General features: G+C 47.1%; 1 protein-coding gene across 4 annotated transcripts in view; it reads left to right on the top strand.

Moving 5' to 3' along the window:
* Positions 1–281: 281 nt before the first annotated feature.
* Positions 282–19,986, top strand: part of ACAP2 (ArfGAP with coiled-coil, ankyrin repeat and PH domains 2) — a 1,585,345-nt gene continuing 1,565,640 nt past the window's right edge. For 3 of the 4 annotated variants that reach the window (XM_069618583.1, XM_069618582.1, XM_069618584.1), the window contains exon 1: positions 303–478. In XM_069618583.1, the coding sequence (XP_069474684.1) occupies positions 426–478 (53 nt within the window). In that variant the 5' untranslated portion in view covers positions 303–425. Of the gene's footprint in view, positions 479–19,986 lie in introns of all 4 variants that reach the window. The other variant, XM_069618585.1, reaches the window with a different exon arrangement.

Here is a 19,986-nt window from a genome sequence, read left to right as displayed (position 1 = left end):
AATATACCATACATCCGCTTGATAAGTTCTCAGGAAACTATTTGCGTTCCACGTGTGAGGGTGCTAAAAGTCAAAGGCTCTAAACTCAATCCGGCTCCCGTTTTTCCCCGGTTAGAATGATCACGCGGTATTATAGGAAGTGCCCTCTATTGGCACTTACTTGATGTAAGAGGAGCTCAAGATGCGGTGTAAAACGCAGGCTTCATTGGCCGTAAAGCGTAAGTCACGTGACGAGAATCGCGTTGCCAGGGCCATTCTTCTAATGGGAACTAGTCACCAACATAGTTTTGGTAGGAGGGACAGAAGGCAGTGTAATAGACTGACAGCCGCAGCCAGCAGCAACACAGCCAGGACTCTTCTCCTTCTTGCGGCCACTTAGACTCCCGTACACACCTTGATTGCCCCTGAGGGGCCGAGGCGGCAGCATGAAGGTGACCGTTGATTTCGAGGAGTGTTTGAAGGACTCTCCCCGCTTCAGGTACAAAGAGGCCCCACTTTCCCTGCACATTTCCTTCTTATCGCTTTTGCCCCGCTGAGTGGTTTAGTGTATGTTTGGGTGGACCGAGGTGAAAAGCACAGTATTTATTTTCAGGAAAAATTATGAGTATTATACCCCATACACTGGTATATTTAACTTATGTGCACGTGTTGAATCTTTTATTAATGTGTGCTGTATGTACGGGTTGGAAGCACCCCCCCCCCCTCACTTCCTTGTTCTTTCTGTGCAAAAGTATAATTCGATATTCATCTGCAAGAGTAAGCTTCCAAAGTATTTTGTAACCCTGTTTACCCAGACGGTCTCGGGCAAAAGTTGTTTTCAAAATGTTTAAATTACCAATCTCTACGTGAGTTGATTTGGAAGCATAATTCACACCACAGTACATACATCTAAACAATCACCATTGTTTTGTTGTTCTAGAGAAAAAACGCATGGACGATTCCAAATTCCTATTCGTGCAAAACTTTTGTGTAGAATTGAAACTTTAATTCAGATAAGGTTCTCCGAGGTAGAGCTACTGCCCATTTCCAAAGTCTACCCATTCACATATGTACAATTCGCGCACACTCCTAAAGAAGTAGCAAGGACATAAAAAAAAGTATAGAATGCAGAGGATGTCTTGCCTCAGAAAATGAAAGACAAACTCTTTAGCTGTATGTGGAATGATGATGTCCCATGTGATGATTATTGAGCTGAGGGCGTAGAGTGAAGATAAAGGTATAGAGCCCTATCTCTTATTGCTGGTTAGAGTGGCATGCAGGCTAAGTAATTAAAGAACAATCAAATATTTATAGAGATGGAGGCAGGATAGTCCCTGATAAAGTCGTTTTGTTTATATGTAGTGAATTGGTTTTCTAGTTGAGTGCAAATAGTTGTCTTTTAATAGTTTGGTACTTGTTGTGGACAGCCTTTAGAAAATGCCTAGTGTATCCTAAACGCTGTTTTTCTTGTAATTGATAACGCATGCAATGATCACCTTCTGCGTCATTTTGGGTGCTCTACTGATTTGTAGCATTGATTCTTGCGTTTCAACTACCTGGAAACGTTTATGGCCTTTGTTTTCCATTTCTTAATAAAGTATATTGCAGTAACCCAGTTTGGAGCCTACTAACAAGGGTTATGGTTGTTAGCAGTATTCTTGCTAATCTCGTGTAACAGTGAAGTGAGTTTACACCGATCTTGCTGTGTGGATGGAATAAGAGTTCCTAGTTGAAAACTATCCAGGGTGCATAACTTTGATCACTGATTCAGGTGGGATGCTGAGTATTGTGGACTCCCTAGCGCACAAATCTGATTTTGCTGGCTTGATGCAGCACCAGCTTAGTTCATCACCAGTAGGATGTCTGCTATGTATTTTGTTGAGTGACTTCCCAACTTAAAACCGTAATTGTTTCCTGCGGCATACATATTTAAATTTTGGAAACCTGGATAAAACCCTCTTTGCACAATGTTTAACCACTGTGAAGCTTGACCGCAGCTCCCAGAGGAAGCATATTTAATGAGTTTGACCGGTTTTTAGTGTTTGCACTCTGTTTACCAAAGGATGGAACATGCTACTAACTAAATGGTTTGATACTTGCTGAAAAAGGTCTTGCCGTGTACCATGTCATGTAGGTTACTCAATTAGGAGCTCCTGATCTGCAGCCTAAAAGGTTGCAGAGAAGAGCGCACTGACACACGTGCCAGCCTCCTCTCTGCTCAGTAAATTTACCAAATATTCGAAGCAGCATCCGTTTTAATGTCACATGTAAATACTGGCCTTGAAAAAGCGCAAACCAGGTGAAACACATGCAGGTCTTCATTGTGATGAAGTACATCAATAAAAAGATATTTCTTTTGTAATGAAACAAATCTTTTGTGCTTTGAATATTCGTTCTTATAAGTAGACCAGCTACTGTAAATGCGAACAAGACAAAACTCTGTACTAATTACTGGATACAAGGCAGAAACCAACCACTTTGCTAGTTTAGCAGCTAGGCACCAACATAATCAAAAGTAGCACACCATGACCAAAGTAGCGCAAGTACAGTGTATTTGCCTCCTAATCTAACTGTGTTCTGTACTAGGGCCATCTGTCTGGAGTATGCTTTGATGCATTGGAATGAATTCTCCTGATGGGTACACTTGCATTAAGGCTGCACAATCGCCTGTTCCACCACTAGGGGTACGTCCTGCCTAATGATCATGTGCCTCTTTTGGGATGAAAACAAGCAGGAGTTGGTACACTTTGAGGTGAACCTTGATTTATTTTTAACCAGAATCTTTCATTTGTAAAATGTGTAAAGTTTTGAGTCTGCTGTTTTTTTTTGTTTTTTGTTTTTTTGTGCTGTTTTAAATATTTGCAATGTATGAAAGTGGACATTTGTTTCAACTAAAATAGCTTCACTGGAATAGCATGAGTTCCAAGGTCTTGATGATATGGTTTCAATTAATAACTTTCTTCTTTTGGATGGAAATGTTAGCAGAACTGGCCAGAGTGGCTGCACTTTTTTTTAAAAAAAATGTTTATACCGGTTTGGGAGTGGGTCCGACCGTTTAGGAGGCTGGTAGAACTTTAATTTTACTGTTGAGGTGTTGGATTCCCATGCTGTCATGTGGGGTTAGGGACGAAATTGTCTGTTGTCTAGGCTTCTGTGGCGGCAACTGGATCATGCCACTCCCAACTAGTTGTTACTTCACTTTGTACTGCTGAATTCACCACTATGCTTTGTCACATTAATGATTTATTGCAATGGGTTTCATTATTCACGCTGGTATTACATACGTGTGTATGTATACATATGTTGTTTGGTTTTAAGGTGTTTTTTCCTGTTCATAACCAATTTGTATGTTTTTGGACCTCGCATAGTTAGCTGTCCGTTACGTTTTATAAGCTATAACAAAAAAAAGGGCAACGTTTGCTCACCGGGGTAAAAGTGCACGAGTGTCTGTGCATCGTCCTGTCTTTTAAAATGTTGTGCCTTGTATTTGTATCATGCCGATTGTCACTGGCTACTGTCCGATAGTGGTACTTGCATTGGCTCCTGTCTTTCATTTCGGTTTCGCTCCTTTTTGTCCACCCATTGTGCTTTTCCCATATGTCTAATCCACTATTCAGCAATAAGTGTCCGAAAACCAATTTACTCTCCGTTTTTTTTTTTTTTACACTGTAAAAATTATACATGTAGTGAGCACTTTCTTCGACAGTCGTTTGAGTGGGGACCCCTTACTTGGAGGTAGGGAATCTTTTTTCAAGTTTACCGGAAAGGCTTTTGCAGTGCTGGAAGTGACATTGTTTGGGAAAGGAAACCGTTCTCATACAAGATTAGCTTGCCTGAAATTTCACTTCATAATGTAAAGAAGATGCTTCCAGGGTGCGGCACATTACATTGTCCTCCTAGTTCCGTCGCGATTGGGTTATTGTTTCAGAAGTGCTTGCACACGCACAGAGCTGGAAGCATATCGACCAAAGCCATGCTCGGACATTTTCACAGCTTTAAGTAACAGCATAACATGAAATGAAGGGGAAATTCATTTTGCAGGGTTTGCTTTTAATTTTTTTTTTTGTGTGTGTAAACCACAGTCTGACAGCCAGCGTACTCGGGCAGCATTCTGTGTCACGCTCGCATGACTCAGAAACACCAAAATAGTTTGTATCGGTGCCTTTTTGAAAAGGGCACATCGTTCATTCAGTACAGCCCGCACGCAAACTGATATGGGTTTTTGATGTCACGTGCTACACATCTGTCGGTTCATACCCTTTGTTTTTTTTTTTGCATGGCCGCTATATTTTGTTTCCTTGATTATTTAAAAACATACTTTTTAAATAGCTGCCCTTCGTATTATGCTGAAGCATGAATGAAGGTTATTTTTAGAACAGTTTCTTCAGCTGTACAGCAGTTAGGCCATCACATATGGCTTCTCGGGATTGCATAATGCAAACTCTCACATTTTGTTGTTTCTTAACATTTTGTGTGAGCAGGCCTGTTGAGCAGTGGCCTTTAAAAATGGGAATCCCATAGCCCTTTACAGAGAACTACAAAAGCTTTTAGTTTCTTGACTTTAAATGGATGCCCCTTGGGGCTCTTACTTCCTGAGCTCGCAACTGGTGGACAGATGTTGTTGCGGGACAACCTGTTCCGAATTAACAACCTCTCCTCCCCTCTTTTTTGTTGTGTAAGCGTTTAGCATTAATTACTTTCTGTAAGTCTGTGGTGGAGTGGGTTTAGTTGGTGGGCGTGTGTGGTTCAATCCTTTATCTGTGGCTGTTCCACAAAACCGTACTTAAATGTAGGAAATGCAAACTATAACCTAATGTACCTTTTTATAAAATAGCACCTGAGGGAGATGCGCTAGCAGCAGTTAGATGGCCAGGAACTCTGGTGTTTCAGGCCACATTTCAGAAAGGTCACCAGCGCCTCCCCCTCACCCCCGTCCTCTGCACCCCTATGTTGCCATTTTTTGGCCTGCCTGTACCGGGCCCCGCACAGCCCAGTTACCTCATGGTTTTGTCTCACCGGTCCCTAGCCTCATCAATTAAGGGGCGGGCTTTACCAGTTGTGGCGCTGCCCCGTGATGTGGCTCGCACGCAGCAGCGTGATGTTGCACGCCGCCGCGTGCTGTGTAAATAAACGGGGCGTTCCCGGCCGCGGGAGAGCGACCGGGAAGCCTGAACTGGCAAGGCGTGTGCGTGTGTGTCTGTCGGGAGCGGGGGCTTACGGGACCGCATGGGGGCCCCGACCGACCCCCAACAGTGGCGACGGGTGGATGCGGATGCCCGGGCCCGGCGGTGATCGATGTCACAATTTTTCTAAAACGGAACGGATGACATTTCGTTTCACGCTGTGGCTGCGGATCGCACACGCGGCTGGCGGCCATTTTGTTAAAACGATCGTGGAACTTCTCCAAGCTCCGGTTTGGATGGGGAAGGTGATCCAGGTCTAATTTCTGGACAAACTGCGTGTAGGCAGTCTAACCTGCATATACATGCCCAATTTTTGATTTTTACTTCACATTTGGGCCTCCTACGTCGAGTGAGAGCAAGGAGAAGGGCTAACATGGCAGGGCCTGCCTAGCCCAGTTTTTCTTCTTCTGTCCTTCAACCAATTGTTGGAACATTTACACCACTGGTGTTTCTGAAGTGGAGGGGCAGTGTGCTTCTTCATCATCAGGCTGCTGTGACCTCCTCTTCGTCCTCATCATCAGGGCGGAGTACTGCAGTGGGCAATCATCTCTTCTATTCATCCAAGCCGAAGGCAAGATTCCACCATACCTTTCCCAGTTTGGACTGTCGCTGTGCCTGTGGAAGGGGCATCCAGGTGCGTGGTGGTGGTGGGTGACTTAGTTGCGGCACCCAGGTCCCAGTGTGGGGGTGCCTGTGCCACTCAGGCCCATGAGTGGCGCGGTGGGCAAGACAGTGGGCACCTTGCAGCTGCACCACCTCCCCAGGACGGTGGCCAAGCGGGAGGTCAACAACAAGCTCCTCAGGCTCCAGTGATTCCAGCTATACAGCCAGTGGCCGCTCCACAGCCACCCCCTCAACCTCAAGTAGGCAGTCAAGCTCCTGCGCCTCAAGGGCCACTGATTGTGCAGCCAGTTGCCCAGCCAGGACCCTCCCATCATGGCCCAAGCGCGAGCCCATGCAGCCCATCCCAGAATTTGATGCCTTGGGCCCGCCGTCCAGCATGGGGCCTAGGTGGAGGAGATGGGTTGGTCGTCTCGACATGTACTTCCGGGCCGCCCAGGTGACGGATGACGACAGCAGGGTGGCCACGATGCTGTACTCCGCTGGGACGACGGTCCAGGAAATTTTCGAGTGCTTCCTGCGGGGGATGGCAGCTATGACGCAGCCAAGGCGGCACTCCTGGCCCATTTCCTGCCCCTTGCCAACGTGGACTATGAAAGGTTTGTCATGCTCTCGGCCAAGCAGAAGGACGATGAAACATTGGACACTTTTTATGGACGCCTGCGTCGCCTCTCCCAGGGCTGTGCGTGGGGAGACGCGAAGGACATGATTAGCACGATGCTAATTCAGGCGTGCTCCTCAGGCAAACTCAGGAGGCAGGTCCTGAGAGAGCCAGGTATCGCTCTGCCCCGCATACTGGAACTGGGCCGCTGCCATGAGGTGGCAGAAGCTCGAGCCACTAAGATGGAGGCGGGGTCCCGCTCAGTAAAGTCTGAGGAGGTATGTGCCATGTGGTGTGGTGGAAGAGGAGTGAGAAGACCTGGGGTGGGACCCCGGGACAGAGCAGGGAGAGCGGGGGAATCGTGCCAGAAGTGCGGTTACGACCTCCCTCACCCGACAGTGTCCGGTAGCTGGAAAGACATGTGGTAGGTGTGGCCTGCCTGACCATTTTTCAAGGGTATGCAGGGCTGCCCTGCCTGTGTTGGTACCGAGAGGACAGGCTCGAGTTGGGGCCCGCGCCAGAACCGCCCACCGAATGTGGACCAGGGCGGGGAGGATGCCCAGGAGGAGGAGGCAGAGGAGGATGAAGAGAACATTTTCTTTGTCTCCAGTGTGGAGGTCCTAAAAGGAAAGAACAGGAGGCAGCCGAGGTGTGTGGTTGAGATCAATCATTCGCCTGTCCCGGTGCTGGTGGACACGGGAGCCTCGGTCAATGGCCAGGGGGCACTATGATACCCTTGAATCCCCCCCCCCCCAAAGCTGCTCACACCGAGGGCCCGTATATTTGCGTTTTGGAGGACTGGAACCGATACCACTGGACGGTGCCTTCGTAGCGAAGGTGGAGCATGAGGGCTCGCAGATCAAAGCCCGGTTCTACGTGACGCCCGTGAGCAACAATGCTATGCTAAGCTGTGCAGCTGCGGAGGCCCTCAGTGTATCTCGAAGACATCAAAGACTTACTCAATAAATATGCTGCCCTCTCAAGGGCATTGGAATGATGACTGGTGACCCGGTGCGGTTGCACATCGACGAGTCTGTGCAGCCCGTTGCCCTGAAACACCGGAGGGTACAGTTCCATCTCAGGGAGCAGGTGGATAAGGAGCTGGACAACCTGGTGAATTTGGACATCATTGAAAAAAGGGGAGGGCCCCACTCCTTGGGTATCCCCGATCGTTGTGGTTAGGAAGCCCAAGCAACCTGACTCTGTCCGCTTTTGTGTAGATATGAGGCTCCCCAACAAGGCCATCAAGAGGGAGCGGCATCTCGCCCCTACCATCGATGACATTATTGCGGAGGTGCAAGGGGCTCGTTTCTTCTCCATATTAGATCTCCGAGCAGGATATCACCAAGTCGTTCTCCATCCGGAGTCTCGGTATATCACCACCTTCAACACTCACCGGGGGCTCTACCGATACAAGAGACTCAGCTTCGGAGTATCATCGGCTGCGGAGGTCTTTCAGAATATTATTCGAGGTGCCCTCGCAGACCTGGAGGGCGTGTTAAACATCAGCGATGATATTCTGGTGTTCATAAAGACTGAGGCAGACCATCTGAGGAAGCTGGGAAGACTTTTGAAAGACTGCAATCGCTAGGTCTCACCCTTCACAGGGACAAGTGTGAGTTTCTGCGCCCTTCCATTGAATTCTTCGGTTTTGTCTTTAAAGAAGGGGGTGTGTCACCAGACCCGAGGAAGGTCCTGGACATTAAGAAAGCACAGCCTCCAGAGTCTGCGTCGGACATTAGGAGTTTCCTTGGCATGGTGACATACTGTGGGCGCTTCATCCAGAACCTTGCCTCGAGATCAGCACCGCTCAGGGCCCTGATGAAAAAAGAGTGAGCCTGGCACTGGGGCCCACTTGAGCAAGCAGCCTTTGAAGACATCAAAAGCGCTCTGACAGCGGAGGACACCATGGCGTTTTCCGATCCGGTGCTAACATCGGAAATCGTTGTGGACGCCAGTCCTTTTGGTCTAGGGGCCGTCTTAACTCAGGTGGACTGGGACGGGAGCATCCGGCCAGTGGCCTACGCCAGCAAAGTGCTCTCCTAAATGGAACAAAGATACTCGCAGATCGAGCGTGAGGCTCTGGCGGTCCTCTGGGGCTGCAGATACTTTCGTCTCTACGTCTTGGGGCGTCCAGTGACGGTGTTGACAGACCACAAGCCCCTAGTGCCCATTCTGGCAGGGTCATCCTCCAAGCCACCGGCCAGAATCGAGAGGTGGATGCTCGCCCTTCTCGAATACGGAGTGACACTGGTGTACCGGCCAGCCGCCAACAATGCAGCAGATTATCTCTCACGACATCCGGGAGTGCGTGGGGGAGAGAGTACGACACCTGCGAGGAGGAAGCCGACGATCACGCCTGAATGGTGGTGGAGGCAGTCGCGCCTAACGCAATGCCCCTCTTAGAGCTGGAAGCGGCAGCGGCCGAAGACGAGTGTTTCAAGATCCTCCAGCACTCCATGCAGCACGGCTCCTGGAAGTCTGTCCTAGAATCCCTGGCGGGGCGGACCCAGGAGGCCAAGACAGCACTCGAGCAGCTGTGGAAAGTTAAGGAGGAGCTCTCGTTCTCGGCGTCTGGCTTGCTGCTGCGAGGCGACCGGATCGTGGTCCCCCAGGCAAAGGTGCAAGACGTGATCGCTCTGGCTCACCATGGGCACCAGGGCGCCACCAAGGCCAGGCTGCGTCTGAAGGTCTGGTTTCCTTAACTGGAGCGCAAGGTCGACGACTTTGTGGCGGCCTGCATATGGTGTCAGGCGGCGTCTCCTTTACAGCGAGAGCCAGCAATTGAAGCAATGCCCCGGGGCACGCGTCCATGGGAGGTCGTCCATTCGGACTTCGGGTCGACGTCTGTGGGCACCCACTTTCTGGCAATCGTGGACGAATATTCCCGATATCCGGAGGTGGAGTTTGTCGAGTCGGTGGCCTCCGAGCATGTGGTCGTGGCTGTGGAGAAAGTGTTCGCAGCTCATGGGTTTTCCCCACACCTTGTGCTCGAACAATGGATCGCCGTTCCAAGGTGAGCGTTTTGCGGAACTCTTGGAGAGCTGTGGGGTCCAGCACCGGAAGGTATCCCCGTTGTGGCCCAGGGCCAACGGAGATGCTGAGAGACTGATGCGGACGCTCAACAAGACTTTCAGAATTGCCCAGGGACAAGGACAGACTACAGCGAGCCCTGTATCGGTTTCTTAGGGTGTACCGCAACACCCCCATGCATCCACCACGGGGGTCGCTCCAGCAGAGGCCCTGTTCAGGCGGTGCCCCCGGGGACTATTACCGAGGTCAGAGAGAAGGAGCCGGGGGTAATTGACAATCAACAGGTCGAGGCAGACCGGCAGGTGAGGACTGAGCAGGAAAACCTGCGAAGAGGGCTCCGCCCCCAGCGGCTGGAACCGGGGGACGAAGTCCTCCTCCGTTATCGACACCCCCATGGAAAGCTGTCTCTCCCCTATGAGCCGGAGCCGTTGGATGTGGTGGCTGTAAAGGGGTCCATGGTAACGGCATCCGACGGAAGGTCTGCTGTCACCTGCAACGTCAGCTTCTTCAAGAAACTGGGTGACTCAAGAACTGAACCGCCGCTGGAACCGGACGTGGGGGAGATACCGGAGGATGGAGGAGGTCCCTCCAGCACCCCTGCATCCCCTGTCAGGGAGACGCCTGCTGAGAGACTTCATGTGCCGGAGGTGAGCGGGAGGTACCCCCAGAGGGCTGGGCGAGGGAATCCCGCTTACCTCAGCGATTATATTTTGGGACTGTTGGTTAACCAACCTGAGTAAGGGGATCCGGGTGGTTGACAATAAAGGGGTTTTGGGCAAGTTGTGTTATTGAGTGAATCGGTTTGTGTTTGTGTGGATTATAGTGTGTTTAACGTAGTTTTATGTTCTCCTGGAAAAAGGAGGAGTGTGGCGCTGCCCCGTGATGTGGTTCGCACGTGGCGCTGTGACGTTGCGCGCCGCCGCGTGCTGTATAAATAAACGGGGCGTTCCCGGCCGCGGGAGAGCGACCGGGAAGCCCGAACCGGCAAGGTGTGTGTGTCTGTGTCTGTCTGTCTGTCTGTCTCTCTCTCTCTCTCTTACGGGACCGCATGGGGGCCCCGACCGACCCCCCCCCCCCCCAACACCAGTCATTGTTACGGCCCAAGTGAGGGCCCTTACGAGACAATAAATCCCATCTTCTTGCTACATATTGCGTTATTAAAATGACACATTTCTGTTGCAAACACAATATTCACTTATTCTCTCTAGCAGAAACGCATCCTTAAAAGGCGATGGTGGTTTTGTAAACTATGGCCAGCAGTTACTATTGGAATTTCAGTGTTTTCCAATTGCCAGTTTCCACCTTCGTTATTTTAAAATGGAGCCATGTTAATGCTATACAGATAGGAGCACTTGCCATAGTAAGTCTGCTTTTAAACAATAACTATGTGTCACCTAACCGGGCCTTGGGACCGTGATTGGTCCCATGCCCCATCTATGCAATGAAATATGTCAGTGTAATGATGCTGTGAGGGGATGCCATCTGCGAGTGTGTACTATCCTACGTTTTTAAAATTGTATTTAATGATTTATTTTGCTTTGCAAAATGAAGCTGGTGCTCTCTTACCAGAAAGTGAGCTCTGCTAAACGGGCCTCACTTTCCAGTGTTCCATTGTAAAAACAAAAAAAAAAGCATGGTAGGTAAACCTTTGCTCGACTATGTCTGACGCAGCCGCTTTTGAAATGGGAGTATTTTACTTATTTTTGTTGTTGTTTAAATTGGGAGTTAAATGTTTTTAAGGGAGTAAAAAAGCAAGTGCCATTCCTATTTACAGTATTTTATAAGCAGGTAAAAATGTGTATTAAATGTAAACAGAAATGTTTTTGTAATATTTCTTTGCACCTATTTATTCATGCATACTAAAATAAACACTTGCAGTCCTCTCTGCGATAAGTGTGTAGTGGCACCAGGGAGATCATTGACTTAAGTCTTTTTAAATGTGTTTTAATCTCGGGCAGAGAGGAGGAAGGGGTGGCGGTGGAGTCTATTGCAGCTGAGGGGAGGTAGTGAACCCTGAAGGATCTTTCCATCTTGAAAATGCCTAGTCCTCCCTTCCTGTGACCCTACCCCACCCCCCCCACCTCCAACTTCCTGAAGACAGAGCACTCTGAGAGCTGACATAAGAAGGCAAACTCCTCGTTACCAGAGCAAGGATTGTAAGGATTGGCCCCACAGAAGGCTTGGTATGTATGAACCAATCTGTTGTCAAAATGAGACTGACAGGGAATACCCCCCCCCCCCCTTAACTGAATCTTATTTGGACTCCTCATGAGAAATATCCCAAATAATTATTTTGAAGACTTCACTGGAACCTTCTTGGGCTAAAGTCTGCCCAAAGTCCCCAGCTGTTGTGGTGAAGCTAATTGGTGAGGACCTTTCTCCTAAACGCTTGAGGGGAACATTTGAAGTGACCTGCTGCTTGGAAAAGGCCTGCCTGATACTTTAAAACTGGTACCCAGAAAGAACTCTGGCTGCTGAAGTGGCAAACCTACAAGTGTTCCTACCTCGGAAAGAGCAAAGGACCTTTCCTCATAGACCCTGAACAGGACCTTGAAGTGCCCAGAATCAAAGAAAACTGCCTCTCCCTGATATTTGGACCACTGCAAGTTGAAGGGAAAATCTCAAGACCCTTCAAGAGTCTCTGCAGAACCCAGAGAGCTGCTTTTGGCATTCTACACTTTTGAATTGCTTTGAACCGCTGACTCAACTTCATCTGCCTTTTCCCCTGCATCGAGCGGATTGCTGCTGCAGAACCTCATTGCATGATTGGGACAAGTTGGCTCGGGTTGCCGCTGAATTTGAATTGATGAATTTTTGCATTCGAGCCACTGTTGAGCCTTGATCCGCATGGCCTTTTCGCATTGCTGCTTGTGCCGAGCTTCTTCAAGCCCTTACCGCTTGTTGAGTTGGCTGCATTGCTTGCCATTCCAACCCAGCTTCCATTTGTGGCGGTCCCTCTTCTGTCCTTGACTGCCGCTGCCCAGCAAGGCCTTTGTTTTTATTTGGCCTTTTGGTGGCCTTTTTTCCCCGTTGTCCTCCCGCCTGCCCAGTCCTTCTGTAAGAAGATTCAATTCAACACTACAGCTAAGTCAATGCCTAGTCTGGGATACTGAATGGAAACCCTTATTGATATATCTTTATGTCCAGTTCATGAGTTCTGGATGACTACCCCTATATAACACCCCTCTCTTAGAATCCCCCTGACCCCACTGAGCCAAGAAGTAGTTCTGTTTTGCAAGTTTAAAAGGTTTATTTGAGAAATAAGACAACATATAGATACCATGCTTTTATAATAAATTAATAATCGATATCGCCCTTATAAATATAATGTTAATCAACAATGGGTAATCTGACACTAGCACACTTCTTTATAATCAATGAGGAGTTAGTATAGGATGGATCAAGTAGCAAAAATACTTTTATGATTTCAAGGGAAAAGCAATGAGGAATAAAAGGCAGTACAGAAATACTTGAGATGATTTTAGCAAAAGATAATATAATCACTTTTTCTCTGGCAATTCACCCCCCTCCCCTATGCAATGTAAGACATGGAAGTAGATGGAAAGAGGAGCACACAGTTCTCAGGAATGCAATAAAATACAATACGAAATTCAGTTCCCCCCCAGCAAGCTTAGAGAAAACCGGTATGATTTTTAAAACACAGGCCCAAGTGCTTTGAATGTGGTGGCAATGAAGTGAGAAATATGATGAAAATGCTTTTAATTCCCTTTAGGAGGTTCAGGGTGAGTGAGAGATACTTGAGATGAGTTCAGGCTCACTTTAGCAATGATTCAGAGATGGTGATTAAGAGGCCAACACATTTTTAGCAAGGAAAGAAATGACTGCTGATGGTTACACGTGGCTGGATTTTTAACCAAATCGCAAATCGCGGTAAAATTCGTGAATCGTGGTTGCGGAAAAAGTATTTCAGAGGAAAGTTAAACCAAGTTCGTAGCCCAAACGGTTCCAGAGATATGAACGATTTTGTAAAGGTCGTTTTTCCGGATTTAAAGTAAACTCAAAATGACAGGTGACGGCTTTGCAGCTGCAGAATTGGCAAGTGACAGTGGTGCAGCTTTACAAAATGACAAGTGACAACTTCTAGGAGGCAATTCTGGTTAGATTAAAATAGTTTGGATTAGATTATTTTAAACTAAGATCTTATTTCTGTCACAATCTGACCTAAGTACTCGCAATATATTTTGGAAGGACTGGGTCTCGTCACGGATCTGATCAGTCAGGCTAGCGGCACTTCACAGCGATCTGGTCTCTGGGTCTGCGGTTCTGCACGGTCTGGTCTGGTCTGGTCTGGTCTGGCACTGGTCTGGTCTGTCCAGATACAGCGGTCTCTGCACGGCTCCTGGATCTCTGCACTGGTCCTGGCAAAAGTTCTTGGCAAGGGATTCAAGCAGCTCACCCGGCTGTGAGTAGCTTGCAGTGATTTGAGGCCTGCTGCAGAGAACTCAGCTTGTGGTTTTAGGCCTCTGATTTAGGTTCTAAAGTATAAGTTCTAGGTTCTGGAGTATGTAGCTGGAGTCAGTCTGGAACTGGTATCTTCTGGATGTTGTGTGGTCCGGCAAAACGCTCCGCAGCAACTGGATTTGAATGTCTACCTGTCCCAGCAGTCTCTTATGTGTTTTGAAAATGGGTGTGTGCCTGGGCCTAGCTAAGCCTGCCCCTCTACTTGTCATTGGCCCAATTCTCCCCTCTCCCATGATTGGGGGAAGGAAATGTGAGTCAGAGTGATGCCGTAGGTTTTATGGGTCAGAGGATCCTCCCCTGGTCAGTTTGCCCACAAATCTATATTTGATTCAAATACATCCTTCCCAGATATACAATTTGGTGAAATTACATGTGCACATTAGATATTCCTTATGGTCCATGCTTGTCCGCCTCTGATCTTCCTGGGGGCTTGCATTCAAAAATGACAACATTTTGCACTTTTTAACTGGTTTTGCAATATCGGACATTTACCCAAATTTACACACATGTGCGCAAGGAGTATGGACATGAATTGATGAAGTGTCAGATTTTTAACATGCAGACATTAGGAGTGAGACCCTATTTTCCGCTAGCAACCCCCCAGAATACACCACAGGGTCCTAACGCATCTCAAAATGTTCACAGAAAAATCACAAAAATAATGATATTACTTATATAATTCTGACAAGTCCGCACTATGAGTTATCTATCTTTTTAAAATTATGCTCTGGCCCAGATGGGTGTGGTTTAGGTTCCAAAGCACATGGGGGAAGCTTCTGCCTGTCCCCGCTCCAGCTCGGGTGGCTCCCAGAGGCACTTCTCCTCCCACTTCTCCCAAGAGGAAGCCACTTTTACGACACCCCCAATATAACATTTGCCTGAGTCCCGGACAGGCCTTTGTTCACCTCCCTGCAGTCCCCAGCTGCTCCACCCCTAATCTAATCAGAGAGGTGACCACTCCTTTTGGCAAGGGGAAGAGTGGCTGAGCAGGTTTTAACTCCTGTGGGGGTAGATGTCAGGCAGAATTCAGTTTCATTAAGCCAGGTTTCAACTAAAATGTCACTTTTTGTTCCCCAGTTTAAGTCAATACAATTTTTACATATGCAGCTAGAATGCTGATTCTAAGTTCAAAACTATGACATTTTAACAGTTACAAACTATGTGACACTCAAAAGTAGGTCACTCGGTTAATTTAAACATTTCGATTTTGGTGGTTTTAATCCAGTTTCAGTTATGCTGCTGTCACGGCTCGCTCCCTTCGCTCCCGTTCCCGCCACTTGGGGGCATGTTTTGGGGTTTCTTCCCTACTGGACATTTCCTCCGAACCTTATGCTACAGTGTCCTGATGAATTGGGAGCGCTAAAACCTTATTTCCTGAATTACTTCCCTTCCGGATCCATTCCAGGTTTTTGGCAGCCAGCATGCTACTGCTACTTTAATCAAAAGACTATGCTTCCCAGAATGCCTGGCTCACTGCCTCACCTCCTCCCTTGCAGGACAAGGCTGGGTGGAGGATAGGCAACACCTGTGGTTGCAGGTGCAGCAGGCGACACGCCTGAGGGGTGTGCTTGTTAAGCAGCTTTAAAAGCCTCAGTTTGCTTCAGTCCAGCGTTGGTCATTGTTGCAGCGTTCCTGTCGTGACTGGTCCCTTGTTCCTGGTTCCTAGTTTTTGTGCCCAGTTTCTAGTTAGTGTTTCTTGTTGCTTGTCCTGGAATTCGTATTTGTATGCCTAATTGATTTCTGCCTTTTGGAAATCCCTTTGTCTGCAGGCAGCCTTTCTCTGAGCTTTCCTTTTGCCGTAGCCCAATTGCCTGTGTTCACTGTTTCCTAGATATTGTCCTTTGCTACTGAAAGACTTGTTGCATTAATCTTTCCTTTACAGGTTTAGTTTCCTGCCTTCTCACCTTGGATGGGTGGGAAAGATTCCTTTTTGATATCGTTTTCACTGCTCCTGATCCTTGCCTTCTATTGGGATCCATGCCATGTTTTCCTTTACACTTTTACATTTATTTCCTATTTTATTATTTGGTGTGGGAAGCTGTTGTAACTAGCTCCTGTGTGATTTATCTTTTGTTTTCCACACTGTACTATTCCTTCTTGCCTCTTGCCTCTTGACTTGGGTTTAGGTATTTAGTCATCCTCACTCCTTGCCTTTACTGCCTTCTGGGTTCTTGTTTTGATTTACAGGGTTGTGGGTTAGTACTGACTTTTTGAGTGGTCTTTCCGGTCCTCGTGAATACGGACATCCAAGTGGTCTTTCCGGTCTTTGTGAGTACTGGCATTCATGTGGTCATTCCGGTCCTTGTGAGTACTGTTTCCAAATTCTTTATTCAGTACCGTCTAGAGTGTCAGCTTACATATTCTGTCCCTGCTTGCCCTCTATGTGGGCTTAGCGCTGTCAGTATCGGTAATAGCATAGTGGGTAAGGAGTTGCCGACTTTCCTTTCAGTCATAAGGAGGTTCTAAGTGCTTACCCTACATTCCTTTTCATATAGTGGTATACACGAGTCTTGGGTATTGAATGCACGTTGTTATATTCAAGGTTGTTTAATGTGTATTTTGTGCACATTTCCCCTGCCATATCCATCGCCTTCTTCCTTTCCTAACAGCTGCTGACATGCATAGCTCAGCCAGTTTTGTTATGAACATTGTTTTGGGCTCTTCATCTTCCCAGATTTTGTATGCACACATACTTCATTCTGCCAGATGTCCGCTGGTGTTCAGTGAGATTTTTGGATGTGTTGTAATGTTTGAAAATAGGCATTTTGAGCTGACATTCAGAGAAACCAAAGGTAATTTTAAAGCGTTTTTGAGCTAACGGGCGCTGCTGTTTTACCTTTGGCACCCATCCCACTCATGGCACCCTGGCCCATCATGCTCGCACTGGTGGGTGGCAAGTTAGGCAGCCATTTTGGTGTACGCACAAACTGCGTGGTTCTCCTGGATTCTGGCGCACATGTGGGCTTTTTGGCCATCTTGGATTTTCTACGCCCACAGCACCAAATGTTGCAGCATGATGGCTCAAACGTGGGTCAGGACACCCAACACTTCCCTCATCTGCCCTTCCCACACTCCTGCACAGCACCTCTTTACAGACCTTCCCAGGGCAACCTTGCCCGGGCAGCTGGTGAACAACAAGAGGAAAAAGGCAGACCCCCTTCTGGGCAGGCCACATTCCTTTTTTTCCCATGAATGCCAACATGACAGCCTACATCTACACCCAGATAAGGTGGCGTGGTCGGAGAGTGCAGCCATTACTGTGCTCTGATAAAACCCTGACACTTTTATTCTTACCTGTACGCTTCTGCCAGCTGCTGATCACTTCGTACCTATTCCTCTATGCGTGCTCTAGATAGCCACTGTGATTAACTCCACTGTGCTCCTTCGGTAGCCGTTGTTTCGCAACTCCTGGGTGGGCAATATGTTGCAGTTAAATGACTCCTGGTGCGGGCAATGTGTTGCACTTAAATGACTCCTGGGGCGGGCAATGTGTTTCGCTTGGATGCATTTTGAGGGCAGGAAATGTGTCAAACTTAGGCTCGATGCGCTGTCCACCATTAATGGCAAGGCTCAAATATCCTGCTTACTCGGAATAAGTTAACCTATGTTTCACACTTAGAAGAAATGTGCAGGGTGCCCTTTATCGCTCTCAGAAGAATTTCACAGGTTAGCCCTGTATCACACTTAGAAGATTTTTGCAAGTTATCCCAGTATTCCACTTAGAAGAACTGTGAAAGTTATACCATGTATCACACTTACAAAAATGTAGTAGAATATAGCCAGTGCATTTAAGCATGATTAATATACAATCTATACAGTGCATTACATCTAGTTGAGAGTAGAATGTAGCTAGTTTAACGATTCTAGGTGACTGTTAAATGTAGCTAGAGCACTGATGCATTCATTATATTATATCCAATGCTTTCAACCTGTTGATATTGATATTTTATTTCTATCGCGCTCATACACAAGTGTTTCAGAGCGCGACAAGGCAAGGGAGGGGAACAGGGGAGAACAAAAACAACAATCTTACTAGGCCCAGTGACATTGAGAACGCGCAAGTGCATGGGAGAGCTGCAGGGGAAAAGTGCATGGAAGGGGGGAGAAATGGAATGTGCTGAGCAAAGGAGAACCAGACCAATGATAAAGGCAACGAACAGTGGTAGTGCAGCCAGCAGTTGGCAAGTGCTGGGTTTAAGGGAGCAGACAGGGTAGGTCAGATAAGTGCAGGAAGAAAAAAAGGGGGGAACTGTATGGGTACATACAGACCCCAGTACAAGGGGTGGCTGTTGTATCCTCAATGTAGTTCATGCTTTGTGGGTTACCATTGTTTACCATTCTGCATCCGCGTGGTTGAATGGTGAAGGCTCGAGGCTCAGGGAAGAGCGTCAGAGAAGGAGTTAGAGGTTGGCTGGCTGAGTGCGGGCGGATGCAGGAGGGGCACCGGGTTAAAAACAATAAAGTTACCTGTGCTATGCATCGAAGTTGTTCCTCATTACTACATTCTGGCAACGAGGATACCTGGCCCCAGCAACCACGCAGGACGAGCAAGAGCAGCAGCTCCAGAGAAACGCTGTTGTTTGTTTCTTTGTGCGGACAAAACAATAAGTGAAATAGTTTCAGGACATTTCGGAGCTGTGCTGATATATTAAACATAACAGTGAGAGGGAAAGGGGTTTGGCGGTCAACAACGCAATAACGCTGTGTCACTTTGAGCCCAATTGAACAAACTCGCATTAGAGGAAAGAACAGAAAGAAATACATAAGGAAATACAAGATATGTGACCACCAGCTGAAACCAGGACAGAGAACAGGAAGTCGGGCACGATCCTCCTCCTACTCGTCACAGTACTAGAGATCATAATATTTTCTTTCTCACTCATAAACCTAAAAGTGGATAAAGAGTATAAGACAACAAAGGATACAAAGAAAATTGGATGTAGACACAACAATGCTGTATAATTTACAAAAGAAAGAAAAATGCAAGGGATAAGCATACAACCACAAGCAAACGTTTTGCCTGGCCCAGGATAACCAATAGTTACATGGGCAGAATTGGGAGATTTCTGGGTAAACAAGAGGGACTGACACCTAAAAAGAAGAAACTAATGTTACTACATGCTTTAGGCCTAGAGGGACAAAGGAAGTATAAAGAACTTCCTGAATTGACTGTTGATGAAGCAGGAGACAGTGATGAACATGAAAAGGCGTTAAGGTAATTGGATAAGTATTACACCCCAGAAGTCAATGTAGCCATCAACAGGTACCATTTCTATACAAGAGCACAAAAGGAGCATGAGAGTATTGAAGAATATGTATCAGCTTTAAATACATTATCCAGAACATGTCGTTTTGGGAATGGTATTACCCTTGAAGAACTGATAAGAGATAAAATCATAATCCATGCCAAAGATCCATTAATCCAAGATAGTGGGAAATCCATCATTACATGAGACTTTGGCGATAGCAAAAAGAGTAGAACACAGTCAGTTGTGTTCAAAAGAAATGAAGACCAAAAGGTTAGAAACATCCCAGAATACCGCACAAAGCAGCAGTAAGCAGCCAGTAGAAACAGAAGAACAAGGATTAGTGAATGCAATATGTGTTAAAGAGAAAACAGATGAGGGCATGAACCAAGAGTTGGAGTTCAGGGCATGAACATAAAGAAACCAGAGGACATTTCAAGAAGCCATGGGTGAAAGGAGGCGACTCATGGATGTATTCATCACATTCCAAAGATGGGGACAGATGTTTCAATTGTGGTAGGTTGGGACATTACTCAAACTTCAGAAATTGTCCAGCGATTGGACAAAAGTGCGGAAATTGAGAAGTTAAAAGACATTTTGCAGTCATGCGTAGACGCAAGAAAAGAATATCAATAGTAGAGGAAGAGTCAGATGAGGAAAGAGTTCTAGTGATTCGTGAACCTCCTGGAGAAGAACTAAAGTGCCCACATTGTGCGGTTATCCTGGATAATTGGAAAATAATGGTCATGGTGGACAGTTGTTTACCGTACACAATCATCACGAAAGGAACTTGGCAAAGATTGATGAGTGAAGGTTTAAAACATACCTTTAAAACCCAAGA

The sequence above is a fragment of the Ambystoma mexicanum genome, chromosome 10, assembly GCF_040938575.1.
Source record: "Ambystoma mexicanum isolate Mex_15411 chromosome 10, UKY_AmexF1_1, whole genome shotgun sequence".
NCBI classification, from domain to species: Eukaryota; Metazoa; Chordata; class Amphibia; order Caudata; family Ambystomatidae; genus Ambystoma; species Ambystoma mexicanum.
The sequence above is the reverse complement of the archived record's forward strand: the minus strand, read 5'-3'. Positions and strand labels throughout refer to the sequence as shown.